This window comes from Nuphar pumila, chromosome 1 (genome assembly GCF_984573655.1).
Source record: "Nuphar pumila chromosome 1, dmNupPumi1.hap1.1, whole genome shotgun sequence".
In the NCBI taxonomy this organism is placed as follows: domain Eukaryota; kingdom Viridiplantae; phylum Streptophyta; class Magnoliopsida; order Nymphaeales; family Nymphaeaceae; genus Nuphar; species Nuphar pumila.
The window spans coordinates 3,083,235-3,100,381 of NC_143249.1; the positions used below are offsets into that span (position 1 = coordinate 3,083,235).

General features: G+C 43.8%; 2 protein-coding genes and 1 long non-coding RNA gene across 4 annotated transcripts; 2 read left to right on the plus strand and 1 right to left on the minus strand.

Annotated features, from left to right (window-relative positions):
* Positions 1 to 732: 732 nt before the first annotated feature.
* Positions 733 to 3,660, plus strand: LOC149847690 (uncharacterized). The gene is made up of 3 exons (XM_090001980.1): positions 733 to 1,048; positions 1,847 to 2,064; positions 3,610 to 3,660. Exons 1-3 carry the CDS (start codon positions 733 to 735, stop codon positions 3,658 to 3,660), a joined length of 585 nt encoding a protein of 194 aa, XP_089858106.1.
* A 7,436-nt stretch (positions 3,661 to 11,096) lies between these two features.
* On the plus strand, positions 11,097 to 11,541 carry LOC149847691 (uncharacterized). The gene is made up of 2 exons (XR_016432424.1): positions 11,097 to 11,231; positions 11,306 to 11,541. It is a non-coding gene; the product is annotated as an uncharacterized LOC149847691 (long non-coding RNA).
* A 452-nt stretch (positions 11,542 to 11,993) lies between these two features.
* On the minus strand, positions 11,994 to 16,310 carry LOC149847692 (spindle/kinetochore-associated protein). Of its 2 annotated transcripts, XM_089995313.1 has the most exons (5): positions 16,158 to 16,310; positions 15,901 to 15,996; positions 15,411 to 15,536; positions 12,320 to 12,359; positions 11,994 to 12,236 (listed from the first exon to the last, which is right to left on the minus strand). In XM_089995313.1, exons 1-5 carry the CDS (start codon positions 16,278 to 16,280, stop codon positions 12,163 to 12,165), a joined length of 459 nt encoding a protein of 152 aa, XP_089851439.1. In that variant the 5' UTR covers positions 16,281 to 16,310; the 3' UTR covers positions 11,994 to 12,162. The 2 variants fall into 2 exon arrangements, with proteins under 2 accessions (XP_089851439.1, XP_089851327.1); XM_089995201.1 differs by lacking the exon at positions 12,320 to 12,359 and having other exon boundaries at positions 16,158 to 16,309.
* Between the last annotated feature and the right edge of the window lie 837 nt (positions 16,311 to 17,147).

Here is a 17,147-nt window from a genome sequence, read left to right on the forward strand (position 1 = left end):
TTTTTATTTTTTTTTTCAGTTTTTTGCATATCTAACCAGATGTAATATTCATATCAAGTTTAGTAGAGACAAAGCTTTGAATCATGTTTTTTTAGCATATATGTCAGATTTTATGAGGGCTGAAAAATCAAAGGCCTACAATGAACCAACTTTTTAAACATCAAAAACCGAAAAACTATGATCCAAGGATTGATTCCTACTATTTTTTGGTTAAAAAAAAACTTCCCCCTATGAGTTCTAATTAAGAGGTTTCTTATCCAAGAGGGTAGCGAATGCCATCCCGCCAATACGAACCCTTTTTAAAATGAAAATAGACCGACATGCCACAAGTAAAGCCGGATCACCGGTCTTTGGCAGCTATGCTCTCTCTCTCTCTCTCTCCGTTTATCCAGAAAAATGCATCAATGCCCTAGTCTATTTATACAGAAAAAATGTGAAGCATATGCCAATTTTCTGGATATGTGGTTGCATCCGAACACCCTAAAAAAGAGAGCAGCAGATCAGGTCATGCTGAACATGAGCGTTTTTGCTCATGCCGACATCGTGGCCTTCTGTTTGCATTTTGGATGAATGCCACGTGGTTTTGTTGACTTTTGAGCTTTTTAAAATGCTCGGATACGTGTTTTGCCTTCTATCAGCATTCCCTGCAAGAGGATGCGTGTTTTGCCAATTAAGAAAAAAAAAACTAATGTTTAGAGAGCAAGAACAAAAGGGCCTACTTCAGGGAGGAGGATGGGTATCGGCATAGTGCGTTCATCCTTTCTACTACGTTGCGAGAGTACCAACACCAAGACTACCATCAAGTCTCTGCTGGTGAGGCCAAAGGCATCATCGATGGCAGTAGAAGGCAGCACCTCAATCCTTCCTGCAATCATTGTAGGGGGGGGGGAGGGTTGGGCAGGCGCTGCAGAGCATGGGCACCAGCCAGGACGTTCTCATCCGCAGAGGCCAACCGTACCTGCCGACTTCCCCGGCCCCATCTTTGTCTGCACCAGGAACGACGACCTGGACGCTGTGCTCGAAGCTACTCCTCCCTCTCGTTGGGGCGGTATGTAATTGTAACTCTTCTACTTCTTTGCCTTCCTAGTATTCTCGACTCTCCTAGGTGGTCTTTTGATGCACCCCACTTATCCAGATAAATGGGATAAGTTGGGATTTTGTATTATGGAGCATAATGCAATTTCCTTCCTTATTCCGTTTTTCTGGATAAGTGGGTATACCGAAACATCCCTTAACATGCCGCAATAGACCACCAATTTTGCTTATACCTAACTGGAACTTCCATTTGGCATCAGCCATACTCTTGAAAATTGTTCAAACTGTTTCCTTCCAAAAAAAAAAGAAAATTGTTTAAACTGTAACAAGTGGCCGTTTCCTTGAGAACATCCAGTATAATGCACTTGAACCCCTCTAATTTATGGTATTAATTTTTTCTGCTTTCTGTTTTCTGGGTCCCCTTTGTCTACCATCCTTTTGTTCTATTGGAGATTTTGATTTTTGCTGTTGTAATTGAGAAGACGTTCTATTGGCAAGATGGACATGGATGGAATCCCCAGTTAGGGAATCTTGACTACCAACATTGCTTATGTCACCTTTTTTAACAATATAGCCATTGGGTTACCACCATCACCATGATTACCATTAGGCTATTTTTATGTTCCAGCTGATGCTCCAAGTTTCAAACTGTTGATGCTCAAACTCTGGGCTTCGTCGCTGTCATTTGCAGCGCAAAATGTAAATTCATCATCTCAACTTTTGTGTTTGTAATAGAGGTGCGGTACACTGTATTTCTGTTGTTATTTGACCTTCTTGAAGAACCAAGGATGTGGCTTTAACTTCCCTGCAGACCTGGTGCTTTTCCACAATGGAATGCTGGAGCCATGGTTGCAGAGTAAAGGCTTGCATGATTCTGACCAGCTTTTGGCTTACTTTGCGGTGTCGAAACTTGGTGAGCCTCCCGTTGATGGAAAAACAGATTTGAATCCTGAGGGATTGACTGCAGCATATGGAAAGTGGCCTTACACATTGGCTACAAGGTTGTCTTCTGGTGGCCTTTCTTGCAAGGTAATCCACCAGGATAGCTTTTTCTTTATTAATTGGAATGCCAGGGAGCCTTGGGACAGAGTGTTGTTTCCTGTCAGTGATTATTTTGAACATTTTTAATAAATCATTAACATATATTGCACGTATCCATGAGTCTGTACAAGTGGAATTGTAGCTGTATTGTCTGAAAAATCATGTTGCACTTCTGATAAGAAGTAAAATATCTTCTTTATTATGATAAGTTTTCATTTTAGAACCAAGGAGGTATCCTATTGTTGAGTGTTATTGCTATCTTCCTTTAAGCATTTCTAAAACCAATGCCCCCGGGAGGGTCAACTTTGAGAGAAGAAAGAAAAGTTGTTCTGGTTTGGAAAGATTTTTCTTTTCTTGCTATGCAGAAACACCAGGTAAAGTTGTGTCAATGAATTATTTAAGTTTAACATGGGAAAACGGGACAGATGTTGGTGCATCAGAGCCATAGAAAATTTTCCATCGTTTAGCAATTTAGTTCAAAATCTTGTATCTCTCTCTCTCTCTCTCTCTCTCTCTCTCTCTATATATATATATATATATATATATATATATATATATATATATATATATATATATATATATGAGAATGGGGATTGCGCTGCCCCCTTTTTCATTAGGTCACTGTTAGGACCCTCTAAAAATTATAGTTTTAGGTGTTTTATGCTAGATCTGAACCTTTAGATGTTTTTATCATTGTTTATTCAATAGAAAACATGCTTTTGATTAAGCATCATGTTCAGATGTGTATTTTAAAGAGGTAAAAAAGTCAATGGTTTGCATTAAATTAATTTGAAACAAAGCTTGCTTTCTTAATAAATAAGCAATGATAAACATATCTAATGGTTCAGATCTAGCATAAAACGCCTAAAATTATGATTTTTGGAGTGTCCTAATGGTGACCTAATGAAAAAGGAGGCAGCACAATCCCCTCTCTCTCTCTCTCTCACACACACACACACTATATATATAGTGTGTGTGTGTGTGTGTGTGTGTGTGAGTGAGAGAGAGAGAGAGAGAGAGCACCTGGTAACCTGCAAGCATGGTGATCATGATTTGGCTGCAGGCATGTAGTGGTGTATTAGCTTGTTTTGGGGCAGTGTGGTGGCATATATGTAGGTTGTGAAGGAGAATGTTTTGCAACTACTCTTGACGTGGATGTCATGCCTCAAAGATTTTATTTCCTTCTATCTCCTTTTTCTTTCACTCTTTAAAAGAAAAACTCAGTTTCCTATCTCATTTAAATCTTATTTCCATATACAGAATCTGATATTCAGAAAGCTTTTGTTATGTCTTATCCCATTTTTTCTTTAATATTCTTGATCTTTGAATGTTACAATATTCTTGATATTGTATTAATAAGATAGAAAACAGACTTACCTGATACAGTCTGAGAAATACATGTTTCTTTAGTGCCACTACTTATCAAAGGGTTGTCATACACTGACTTGCCTTTTCATCAGGCAAATATGGTATTTAATTTTATCTGCCAAAATGAAGTGTAAATGGCTCTTGTTTACTTGTCTTTTGGTCCAGATCCTTGACAAAGAAACCTATGAGAAGCAGATGCTAGAGAAGTTGATATAGATTTCAGCTTTCATGCTTGTTGGAGCTCGCCATCCAGGGTGATGCAGCGGCTTCGAGGGAAATTGAATAGCTGCCCACCAGAAGATCGGTGGGCTTTTTGTTTCTTTTATTTTCAATAGTAGTTCAATAACTAATGGGAGAACAACGAACAGAGGGAAAAAAGAACGGACAATAACATAAAAGGGGAAATAAAGGAATAAACAAGAACAAAGAATAAAGCTGCAGCCTCTTCAATCTTCTCTCCCCCACGAAACCCTAGGAGAGGGCATTTTAAAAAAGATTTCTGGATCTGGGTCGCGGGTCCAGTCCTGGACCCGAATCGCGATCCGGGTCAGCTCCCATTGGCTGTTGACTCTGTGATGTCCGCACCGCACCATGCCTGGAATAGGTGCGCAGGGGTACTTCCCTGCGTCGCGGCTCCGTATCTGTACTGGGGTCGGACACGTGGGTCCGGTCATCTGCCCTTTGTGGTGGATCGGGTAGCCCGATGGATCCAGTCGGGTCCTGCCTTGCATCATTCTCCCCGGTTTGGGAAGAAGCCGGCTCTGACGACTTGTTGTCTCCACAGTAAGCATATAGATCAGTCACATTGAAAATAGGGGAAATATGCCAATCATCGGGCAGCTGAAGGAGGTAGGCATTCACACCTAGTCGCCGAAGGATCTTAAAAGGACCATACTTAGGACTCAATTTGCTATAGGTGCCTACCGGAAAACGCTCGGGACGCAAGTAGACCCAGACGAGTTGACCGACTTGAAACTGGACATCACGACGACTTTGATCTACGAAAGCTTTGTAGGCCTCGTAGCTTTCAACCAGTTTGGCTTGGACCTGTTTGTGGATATCGCGCATATACTCGACGACATCAAATGCGTCTGGAGCTGGAGCTGGAGCTGGGAGATCGGACACAGGGGCTAAGTCAACGACATGGGTGGGCGACCGACCATACACCACTTGGAACGGGGACTTACCTGTAGAATGGTTAATGGAATTATTGTATGCGAACTCGGCTTGAGGCAACACGAGATCCCAAGTTTTGACATTTTCCCCCACTAAACTTCGTAACAGGTTTCCTAAGGTGCGATTAACAACATCGGTTTGGCCATCTGTTTGCGGGTGGTATGCACTGCTGAACTGAAGCTTGGTATTCAATAAAGCCCACAACGATTTCCAAAAATGGCTCATAAAATGCGTGTCACGATCGGAAGTGATGGTGCGGGGTAAGCCATGGAAACGGGCGACATCCTTGAAGTAATAGGAAGCTACTAAGGAGGCGTCAGTGGTTCGCTTACATGGAACGAAAATAGCCATTTTGGAAAACCGGTCAACAACAACAAGAATTGAATCCACACGACGTGGAGTTCTGGGAAGACCTACTATAAAGTCCATGGAGACGTGCTCCCATGGCCGTTCCGGAATGGGTAACGGGGTATATAGGCCACTATTCTGACGATGACCCTTGGATACTTGACACACATGACAACCTTAGATGAACTTGACAACATCTTTGGGCATTTTGGGCCAAAAGTATCGTTCATCTAACAGAGCGAACGTCTTATCATGCCTGAAATGTCCTGCTAACCTTCCTTCATGTAACTCAGAAATCAACTGAAGCCTAAGGAAGAAATTAGGTACACATAATTTGTTCCCACGGAAGAGGTAACCATTATGAATACTAAAACGGGGGTCGATGGTGCGATCTGAAGAAATACACCCCTCCCAGACTTGGTGAAAATCAGGGTCCGTGGGGTATAATTCCTTGCATTGTTCGAAACCAATGACCTGCACTGACATAGTCATCAGAAGACTGTTCTTCCTACTAAGAGCGTCAGCCACCTTGTTCAGAGTACTAGATTGATGGCGAAGCGAAAAGGTGTACTCTTGCAAGAAGCTGGCCCACTTGGCATGACGAGCACTCAACTTCTTTTGACTATTCAGATACTTCAATGCCTCATGGTCCGTGTACAAGACAAATTCCTTATAAATGAGATAATGTCTCCAATAACGAAGGGCTTGTACCACGGCATAAAACTCAACATCGTAAGTGGAATACTGACACTTGGCTTGAGTCAGCTTCTCACTAAAGAAGGCCACAGGCATACGATTCTGACTCAAGACTGCGCCAATTCCCACTTTGGAGGCATCACACTCAACCTCAAAGACTGCACTAAAATCAGGGAGGGCTAAGACAGGAGCGCTGGTCATTTTTTCTTTGATGATCGTAAAGGCTTTTCCCGCCGCGGGCGTCCAATGCAAGCTAGTACCCTTTAGGCACTCCGTGATGGGGGCCATGAGGGTGCTAAAATTTCTCACGAAACGTCGGTAAAAAGTGGCTAACCCGTGGAAACTACAGATATCTCTTATAGTCTTTGGGGTAGGCCAATCGACAATCGCGCGGACTTTTGCGGGGTCGGCGTTGACGCCATCGGATGACACAATAAAACCTAAAAACACGACACTGGACGTCATAAACTCACACTTTTTCGCATTGGCATACAATTTTTCCTTCCTCAAGATTTCTAAGACTTGACGCAGATGACTCAAATGATCGGACAACGACCAACTGTAAATCAAAATATCATCAAAGTAAACAACAACAAACTTCCCAATACACGGACGCAAGACTTGGGTCATCATGTTCATGAAGGTACTTGGGGCATTAGATAACCCAAACGGCATGACTAGCCACTCATATAACCCATCAAGTGTCTTGAATGTCGTTTTCCACTCATCCCCCTTCCGTATACGAATCTGGTGATACCCGCTTTTTAAATCTATTTTAGAGAAAATGGAGGCACCAGATAACATATCAAACATATCATCTAAACGGGGAATGGGAAAACGGTATTTAACTGTGAGCATTGACCCATCTTTCTTAGGAGTGAGTAAGGCGGGCACTGCACAAGGGCTAACACTCTCGCGAATGAAACCCTTTTGCAGTAATTCCTGAACTTGTCTCAGTAATTCGGTATGCTCGGAGGGGTTCATACGATATGCGGGAAGGTTAGGTAGACTCGACCCTGGCACAAAGTCAATGGCATGCTGGACTACCCTTGTCGAATGTAGTCCATCAGGTAGGTCATTCGGCATAATGTCGCAAAACTCCTCTATAAGAGGGGCGACATCCGCGTGAATGGGCACTGAAGAACTCGTCAAGGGCTTTGCCACCAGGGCATAACAATAACCATCTTCCTGACATTGATTCAAGAAAAGCTGGTACGAGAGGCCTGCTAACCTGGGGACTCGCTCAGGTTTGTCTACAGTGGGAAACCCAGTTTCCTTGATAGGGAGAAGGACTATCTTATGGCCATTGAAGATAAACGAGTAGGTGTTCTTGCGGCCATCGTGAGTTGTCTGGTGATTAAACTGCCAGGGACGTCCCAAGAGGATGTGACACGCGTGCATAGGGGCTACATCACACCACACCTCGTCATGGTAGTGTTCCCCCATGGAAAACCGAACTAGGCATCGCTGAGTGATGGGAACCTCGTTTCCTTTCTTGAACCAGGCCATCTTATAGGGTTGTGACAACTTCTCAGTGTTGAGTTTCAAGGTGGAAACTACACTCTCAGACACCATGTTCTCGCATGCTCCGGTATCAATGATAACTTCACAAGCGTGACCCTCACAGTTGCACCAGGTCCTAAAAATGTTATTCCTCAACCATTTCGATGTGGTGGACTCTCGGGGTGTGGTCAACACATGATGGATGGACAACAAACTTTCGACGTTACCGTCGAATTCTATAACTTCCCTCTCAACCTCGTCCTCAACTAACGACTTGCTCTCACTCTCACTCTTACTGTCAGATGCGGGCTCTACAATACCTTCAACAAGATGGGTGTTCTTGCTGACGGTGGGACACTTAGACGCGACATGCCCTAACTCTTGACATCTAAAACAACGAAGGGTCGACTCACTAGGTTTGGCTTTGGACCGGGTATGAAAAGTTGGTCTTGACTGGTCAGGTTTGCTAAAGTCTGCTTTAGGCTTTGAATCACTAGAGGAGCTTGCTCCCCTGGTTGGGAAACCTGACTTAGGTCGACTGGTGGGTTCACTACGGGAAGTCCTATATTCTTGCCTCCTTTTCAGCTTGTCCTCGATGTTCATGGCGTAACTGCTGGCCTGATCTAATGTCTCAACTGTGACACAACTAAAATCATCAGAGATAGCAGGACGAAGACCCGAAATGTACCTCGTGACCTGCTGGCAGGTTGTTTCCTCGATCTGCACACGCAGGGAAAGACGATGGAACTCCGCAGTGTACTCTGCTATAGTTCGGGAGCCTTGACGTAGGGTCAGGTATTCTTTGTAGGCTCGCTCGACGTGATCCGAAGGCACGAATTTTGACTGCATCAATATTTGCATTTCCTCCCATGACTGTACGCGCTCTAATCCCTGCCGCTCTCTCGATCGTTGTAGCTCCACTCACCATGTCTGTGCTAGGCCTCTCAATTGAGTGGACGCTAGAGAGACACGACGATGTTCAGCGACGGTGTGATAGTCGAAGCAGAACTGCACGACATAAGACCAGTTGAAGAACTGCTCCGCGTCGAATCGCCCCGCAAACTCCGGAAGATCCAGTTTCACCCCGTAAGTGGAGGAATGTTCTGGTGCTCTCTGTTGTCGCGACTTCACCATTCTTGCAGGATGCTCGTTCCAGAAAATGTCGTCGTCCCATACTGCTTCATTGTCCGTAGTGCGGTACGGCTCGTCGAGATGCTGGTGCTGTCGAACTCTACCGATGAGGGGTCGGCGGTCAGGGCGCGTCGGTTCTTGCTGACATTGCCTCGGTCTGGCTTGCCCGTGGGCGGGCACCATCTGCGGCCGGTATTGGGGTACCGGGATGACAGGAAGTCCAAGGTAGGGTGGAGGGTTCGGGTTCCTGGTGCGTAGGGTTGGTATAATATGGGTGTGGGTTAGGAGTCTGGTGTTGGGTCGGATGCTGTATTGGGTTCTGAGTCAGGGTTGGGTGGACAGGTGATTTTGGGTTTGGGTACAGGGCCGGTGGGTATATTGATGGGTTGACTCGCCCAATGGGATATGGATCGGGCCCGTTCCTACACTACTCGTCGGACCCAGATATGGATGGGTTGGATCGAGGTTCGAGTTATGGGGATAAGAGGCTTGGTTTGAACTCGATCCCCGATCCATAAGATTATGGGTCTGGTTTTGACCCGGCTCAAATCCAAACTGGAGCTCCGTCCGGGTCCGATATGGGTTTGGGTCGGCATGGGGTCTATTTTGAGGGTCAAAATTAATGGGTTGGTTCTGGTTCGGGGCCGTTCGCGAACCGGAACCAACTAGGTAGGCTGGGTAAGGGGGGTCTAGACCCAGACCCGCTCCCTGAGACCCAATGGCTGGTCCCAGCGAAACAGGCCTGTGCCCTGCTGTAGCGAAAACTGGGCTAGACCCTCTTGAGTCTGGTCCAACCAAATGGGTTTGGCCCGCTCTCGCTCGTAGAGGTGCTATCTTGGAGCCTCCCCGCGCGGGATCGGGAGGGAGAGATGAATCTCTTCTGATTCGGGCAGACGAACCCGGGTCTGCGGCAGGGCCCAGCGTGACGCTGGGGCTTTGCCGACCCAGCTGCATCTGCAGCGCACCTTGCGTGACGCCCTGCCATGAGCCAGGGCCTGCAGGTGGGCCCAGCGCAAGGCTGGGGCCCTGCAGGCTCGGGTCGACCTGCGGCGTAGCCACAGGTACACGTGACCACGAGCCCAGACCTGTAGGTGGACCCAGCGCACTGCTGGGGTCCTGCAGGCTCGACCCCACCTGGGATCCCAACACAAGAGCACGCTGTTTGGGGTGAGGTACCATTACCAGGGAGTTACTGCTCATCGGGGCTCCCTGGTGCTGCTGAAAGATGCCCAGATCAGGGGTGAATGCTGTTGCCGGCAGGAACGCAGCGACGCGACCCTGCTGGAGTTGCGTCGGCTGCTGGGGCTCGACAACGCTGTGGATCAAACCTGCGGCTGCGCCATTGACGAGGTCTACGCCCGGTATTGCGCACGACTCTTTGGGCGATTCGAGTGTTGTTACGCGGTCCTCAAACCCATCCATCCTCTTCGACAGGCCGGCGATATCCCTACTCATTCACAACATATTCTCCTGGATTTTCGTCAACACGTCCATTACGCGCAGCAAGGGATCTTCGCTGCCAGCCTCCTCACGCTCTTCGCCTCGTGCCGGATCGGTCCCCGCTTCAAGAGTCATCTCGTTGATGAAGGTGGACGCCAGAGCTCTGATACCACTTTGATGCAGCGGCTTCGAGGGAAATTGAATAGCTGCCCACCAGAAGATCGGTGGGCTTTTTGTTTCTTTTATTTTCAATAGTAGTTCAATAACTAATGGGAGAACAACGAACAGAGGGAAAAAAGAACGGACAATAACATAAAAGGGGAAATAAAGGAATAAACAAGAACAAAGAATAAAGCTGCAGCCTCTTCAATCTTCTCTCCCCCACGAAACCCTAGGAGAGGGCATTTTAAAAAAGATTTCTGGATCTGGGTCGCGGGTCCAGTCCTGGACCCGAATCGCGATCCGGGTCAGCTCCCATTGGCTGTTGACTCTGTGATGTCCGCACCGCACCACGCCTGGAATAGGTGCGCAGGGGTACTTCCTCCGTATCTGTACTAGGGTCGGACACGTGGGTCCGGTCATCTGCCCTTTGTGGTGGATCGGGTAGCCCGATGGATCCAGTCGGGTCCTGCCCTGCATCACAGGGGCTTACGTGGGTGCTGTGGAGAGTGAGTACCGTGATGAAGTAAGCAATCTAAATAATGATAAATCTCCAAGTTTCACAATTCATTCACATAAATTTGAAATGACGGTTTATATCCAAGTGCCATATGGGTTTCTTTTGCTTGTTTTAGGTGTGTACTTGCATTATGGAATGTATTTGTATGTCAATGCTCAATTATGATCAGTATGCTATCTATCATCTGATTTATATAGAAATAGTATTCATAAGGAGTCCTACCGAAACCAAGAAATATAGGCCTCTTGCCATCCACACCAGAATGTGTAGAGTTTTCTGAACTGCTAACTTGAAGCATTTAGAAAGAATAACAGTCTGTAAAAGTTGTTAAGATGACCTCTCTATGAACATGAACCATAATTTATGAGCAAAGGACCATTTTTATTGGGCCTATCTAGTTCCATTGCATGCTAAGTCAAATTTGATGTTATGGTGTTGGGATTGCTGTGAGTTTGTAGGAACCATTGTTAATGTTGGTAATTGTTTCTTAATTTGGTAGCGTGCATGCAATTCTGAGGGTTATTAAGAAAAAACTACAAAATATCAGTGAAAACCCATTTGGTGCATTGCTTCTTCCATTTGGATCTCCAAAATTGGGGTGTAATATTTGTGCTCTCTCTCTCTCTCTCTTGCTGAGAACACAAATACTGTAATAAGCATCTACTTGCCCATTTTACAGGTTGCTAGTCTCATTTGAGGAGCTTGCATCAGCTGCAGCTGCAGCTGCAGAGACGTGTGTCGAGTTTGATCCAGGCATGGTGGAAAGACTGCTTATTCTAGGGCTGTTGCACATTTCCCAACTGCCGTGAAAGAGGTAAGGTATCATACTTGTTTTTTAGAGGTAGTTTCATCTCTAGGCTCTGAGTTTGTTAACAACTGCTAATGCAGTTCAAATAGAGGAATGGCTGGTTCTATTCACTCACACAAAAGGCTACAGCCAGTGGCAAGCCAGACTCGTGTCCCTTGCACACAGCTTGGCTGAAGGAACTGAAGATCATCTAGCAGATAGGCATGCACCTCAATCTCAGATACTCGAATCCTTGGAAATGCAATTGTTTGCCTTACTGCTTATTTGCAACTTGTAAGGAGAGATGCGAACTTAATAACAAGAGAGAAATTAACCACTGGGTAGAAGCATTTGTATAAATTGTTTTCGATCCATCTTAATGATGCCTCATAAATAGCCAGCGTACTTCAATCATAAGGTTCCCACCACGATTTACAAGCTTCAAGTTGTGTGTTGTTTTGCATTTCTTACAGTTCATATTACAGATGTTTGCCATTTTTCTGCTCAGACTGAGCACACAATTAATAGTTGGCAAGGTGAATGTTTCCCATATCTCATAGCTCGTGGAACTGTGGATTGTATGCAACAATAAGTACGTATATGTAAAAACGCAGCTGAACTGCAGCACTCCAAACCAAGCATATAGGTCAATTTTTGTTTGAAGTTCAAATAATGTAACTGTAATCCAAAACAGTCCAAAAAGCTGGCATTTCTACTGGGCAACTATTGAAAAGGAAATAAAAAAATTGACTGTGTTCTAAAGGCAATTCCGTCTGCACAGGAGCACGATTTTGAATTTTCCATTCATTACAACCATCAAGTTTTGTTCAATTGGAGGGAGAACATATTCAACATTTCTACTCGTTCACAAATGTTTTGCTGTCTAGCGTCCAAAGTCATCCCGTGGCTCAACTTGGCCCCAAAAACGGTAGATAGTCCAAGCAACACGGTGAAAAAATTAAATATTCTGAACTTTTGCAGAGAAAAGTAACTGATTGACGTCCTCACCCACAGAAGATTGCTTCTCATTATCTGAGAATGAGATAACATAACATGTAAGCGAACTTTGCATAAAAAAGTAGCTAGAATGCAGATAGGCATGTGCACACAAATACCTGTTTTTAATCCAACTTGAGCATTCCACTCATCAGTTACCTGTCATGTTTCAAAAGGAGATGACAATAAGGATCCTGGTTGCTTTCTTTGTTAAATTAAAAGCAATTCCATGCTCATAACAATCAATCGAAAGTTTCCTTGTATTTGTTGAAGTAAAACAAATGAAGCAGTCAAATTCAAAACCAAAACTAAAACCCCAAGGCTTGTAATGTAGTAATGAAAAGAAAATGAAACTTATGAAACCAAATCTGTATCCAAAACATTACTTTTCTATGAGCAAAAACAAGTGCAGGCCATCTCTTTGTGTCCAAATAAAAATCAAATTGTGCGCTTCTCCGAGAAGGATAAAAGTGGGCACAGAGTATGCTAGCCTGTTTAAGATTGATATAACAAAATGACTGATGGCTAATCCTTGGTCTCACAAGCATAATCGGGCTGTCCTAGGGTCTTTAAGAGATACCAAAGAAAGCATGCGATAACTGCCTAAGCCCACGTGACTATAACTGCCTAAGCCCACGTGATTCCACAATTTACTTTCATTTGGTTCTTCAGATTAGCACTCATACTCCAGTATTCTACATTAGTAATCATTAATTTACTATTAAGTATTAACTGACAAATTCACATTCCCAATAGCTGGGCATGCCAGGAGAATATAAAACGTACCTAGGAAGTAGGAACCCATGTAACACAAATGACCATACCCCATGTGAATGTGATTCCAGGGGAGTGATGGATTGAAAACTGTCCCAACTTTTTGCCTGTTGCGCGGACCAACGGCTCAGGACTTGAACTCGCATTTCCACACTTACAACAAGAAAACTTGATCATTTCACCAGGAATGACCCTCAGACCCATGTAACACACAAGCACTTCAAAATGCCAGGATGAACGTGTTGACGCTAGTACATCGAGATGTTGGTGCTGGGTGCTTCTGAGTTCTGCATGTGTACATATATTATACACTGCATGCATGTTTAGTATATTTTTACGTATGCCTTGTATTTGATAAATGTTTTATGTTTTCTGTGTTCTCAATATAAATATAAAGACACACCCACCCCTTACAGGGGTGTCTTTTCTGAAAGGCACCAATTGTATGCCAACTATAGCTACACTCATGATATAGAATCATAGATACAGAGTAACAGCCGTCATATATGATCACATTATTATACCTGGATTTCGTTTATGAGCTCAAACTATCCACAAGATCCAAGAATCTTGGTGTATGTGTTAAACTTCAGGTGTTATATAAAGTCCAATTGTAAGAGCGGAGTACTTTCTCCTTTGATTACAAATTGTAGCATAGAACAGCTGCATTTCAGGAACATTTTGACTTCTTGTCTCTACTCATACATCTTATGTTTTAAGATATAGTCCTGGGTCCTATTCCCCAGCTTGGCAACTTCAAAAAGCGAAACCTATTACAGAGCCTATTTCCCAGCTTGGAAACTTGCAAAAACAAAAACTACTACATAAAAACATATATAAATTAAGGCAGTCATGGATTTATCTTTTCTTCTTGTTCCATACATTGTTAGCTTCAGGAAATAATTAATACAAACTCATGAGAGAAATGGAGAGGAACATTTGCATGCATCGGTTCCAAACTATTTTGCTTAGCATGGGCTTAGATCCTGACAGAGAAGAAAGGGGAATTCTGGTCTTCTTCCATAGCTTGGCAATTTGAAAAACCGTAAGGCGCCTCTCCATACCTTGTCAATTTAAAAGAGAGAGAGAGAGAGAGAGAGAGAGAGAGACTTAATTGTTGTTGGTGAAAAGGCATGTGGCAAAGTCATTAAAGCTTCTTGAACCAAAGGCAACACTTTGCCAGTGTTATAAGCACCTTACCAGGACTGCTATAGGCGATTTGCTGACAAGGAGTGCATGACTGTAGCACAAATTGGAAAAAGATCGCCAGAAATATTTCATCATAAGTAATGAAGTTTAAAATGCATGACAACTAAGTCACACATTCCCAAATACATCAGGGTTGTTGGGATACTAAAATGCCATGAAGTTTGAACAAAGCTTTAGAGGATCAACCAACAGCGACTTCTAATGGAAAAGAAAAGAGTTTAGAATCAAAGCAAAGTTGATTCTGATATCTTTTAGAAACACCAAGCAAGAATGCAACAACTATTTTGATTTGTGGGAGCATTTACAGTATGTATGTCAAGATGGGTGGTTTAAAATTTTAAACAAGTGATGTTAGTTTTATGGTTAAAAGGCATAGGTCACATATATGAGAGCATTCTATATCTGACATAGAGATCATGCTCCTATCTTATTATTAAGGGTATTGACATACAACTTTAATGGCAATGGATTGCCACATCTGAATGTAGATAATGTTCAATCCGCAGTTGCAAAGCAAACTTGCTTTTCAAAAGACATTTTGGGCACAAAGTATTTTCTATGAAATTCAGAAAACTCAAAGGAGAGATGTTCTCATTACTTGCTCCAATATTTCCACCATTTTCTTCTCTTGTGCCTAAAGCATCAGCTAGAGGTACTTCCTAAAGGGCTCTAGACCAATTTATTGAGCATACTGACGTCTCCTGCAATCAATATCCGTTGTAAGTAGAATGTGACTACCAAATTTCCTTCAACAATAGCAGTTAATTATTAAGCAAGTCAGTTATGTTGATTTGACATAGAATTATCACTCACTATTGAAATCCATAGAGCTGGGCCTCAAATGATGACATAACAAAATGCATAGATGACACAGAAGAACTTCTACCATTGGGAAAGTTTTGTCCTTGGTCTTGTTTAGGTTCAAAGTTTAAACAAGCCATTTAGGTGCTGCAATTTATTAGAAGCAGAATAGCACAAGGCGCGGTGAACTCATTAATCATATTTACAAAAGTGAATAATGCATACATCCAAAATGTCCATGGAAATGTGCACAGAAATTCTCTATGATGAATGCAGAAGATATACAAATAGCCTGATTTAGACAACATATGGCATGATAAAGGAAACAAGGAGTAAACTGTAAACAATATTAGAATAACTTATTCAATGCGTGATAGAGATGCAATTGAGAATCACATCGACTAAACTGAACATAACAACATATACCTGGATCAAATGATCAATTGCTGAATCATCACCATCACCATTTATAGATATACCAGAGCAAGCTTGTACACGCTGCAGTAGACCTCTATTGCCAACAAGGGTTGTTCTCGTTCTGTCAATCAAATCCTGAAAGCAAAAGGTTTTCCTTCAATTTTCTAGTAATATACCAGTTTGCTCTAAAAACTTTGAATCAAATTCCTTCCAAAAACAAACGAACACATTCCAGAAAGCAACACAATCGAACCAACTTCCTGCAAAACATCCCGAAATAAGCGACGTGCTCGAAAGAAATTCTAGTAGCACTTAGCCACGGAACTCTAAAAAAATCTTATGATTAAAAACGATCTAAGATTCACATACTTCAAAAGAACAAGGATTTGACGAGCCGCTAGCTAATCTTAGGATATATTAAACACCCATAACAAGCAACACCCATTTCGATTCTTGAATTAATTCGGTAAAATCAGACCTCCCCAAGAAAAGAACCAACCTGTTTAGCAGAAAGCAATTCGCGGCATTGCTCCCTCAACGACGAGAGCTCATCCTGAATCCTCTTAATGCGAGAAACGAGCTTCAACGGATTGACCTACAATCCCCATCACCTTAAAAAACAAACCCAAAAAGAGAAAAAAAGAAAATAAAAGAACCAACACCGGGGTGTGACACAACACAGAACACATTCAATATAGGGATTTCTGAGGTTTTTGGGGACGACCCAGATTGGCGATGAGAAAGAGTGATGATTACGTGATCTGGGTAGGCTTGACGGAACTCGGATTCCAGCTTGTGTTGGATGAAGGAGAGGTCTCGGCTTGAGTGAGAGAAGAAGCTCTGCAGATCGTCCACCGCATGACCTCCCCTGCTCCCCATCTCCTCTCTCCTTCCCTTCCTTTTCCAAAACAGGAAGAGGCGCGCAGCGTAGGCCAACGTTGCAAATATCTGCGATACTTGAAATATCGGGGATTTATCGCGATATTTTGATGAACTAGTTTAATCTAAAAAATATCACATTTTCCCAACAGTAATGCGACAGAAAGCACTTTTCATATTTTATACAGTTTGTGTGTTTTTGTATTTTTTATGTTTTCTAAAGTTATTCTAAAAACAAAATTTTAAAATTTTGCAAGATTAACTCGTGGGCAGCCCACAAGGGCTTTGCTCATTTGGTAGGGGCCACTTGTGACTGTCACCAATTTGATGGGGCATTACAAATTTGAAACCCGAGGGTGGCGCCTCGAAGCTGTGTACTCGAGTCATCGGTGAGCATAAGTTAGGGATGGCAATGGACCGGGGCGGGGGCGGGGGACAAGGTCTCCACCCCCACCCCATCTCAAAACCCGAACCTCCATCTCCGCACGGGAATAGATTTTAACCTCCACCCCAGCCTCCATCCCCGTTTCATGTCCTTCATCCCCGGTCCAAATGGGGGCGAGGTGGGGCGGGGCCCCATTTTCCCCTCGGTCTAGTGTCATCCCTTAGAAGTATTGGGGATGGAATGGGATGGGGCGGGGCAAGGCGGGGGAAAGCATAAGTCCATCCCCGCCTTCATCCCCGCACGGAGATGGATTTTAACCTTCATCCCCGTTTCATGCCCTTCATCCCCGGTTCAAACGGGGTGAGGCGGGGCTCTGCTTTCCCCCGGTCCACTGCCATCCCTAGCATAAGTGACCTTAAGGGTTTTACCATTTGAAGGCCAGCCAATGTTTAGTGGGTGATTGGGAGGGGGCCGGTTCCTTT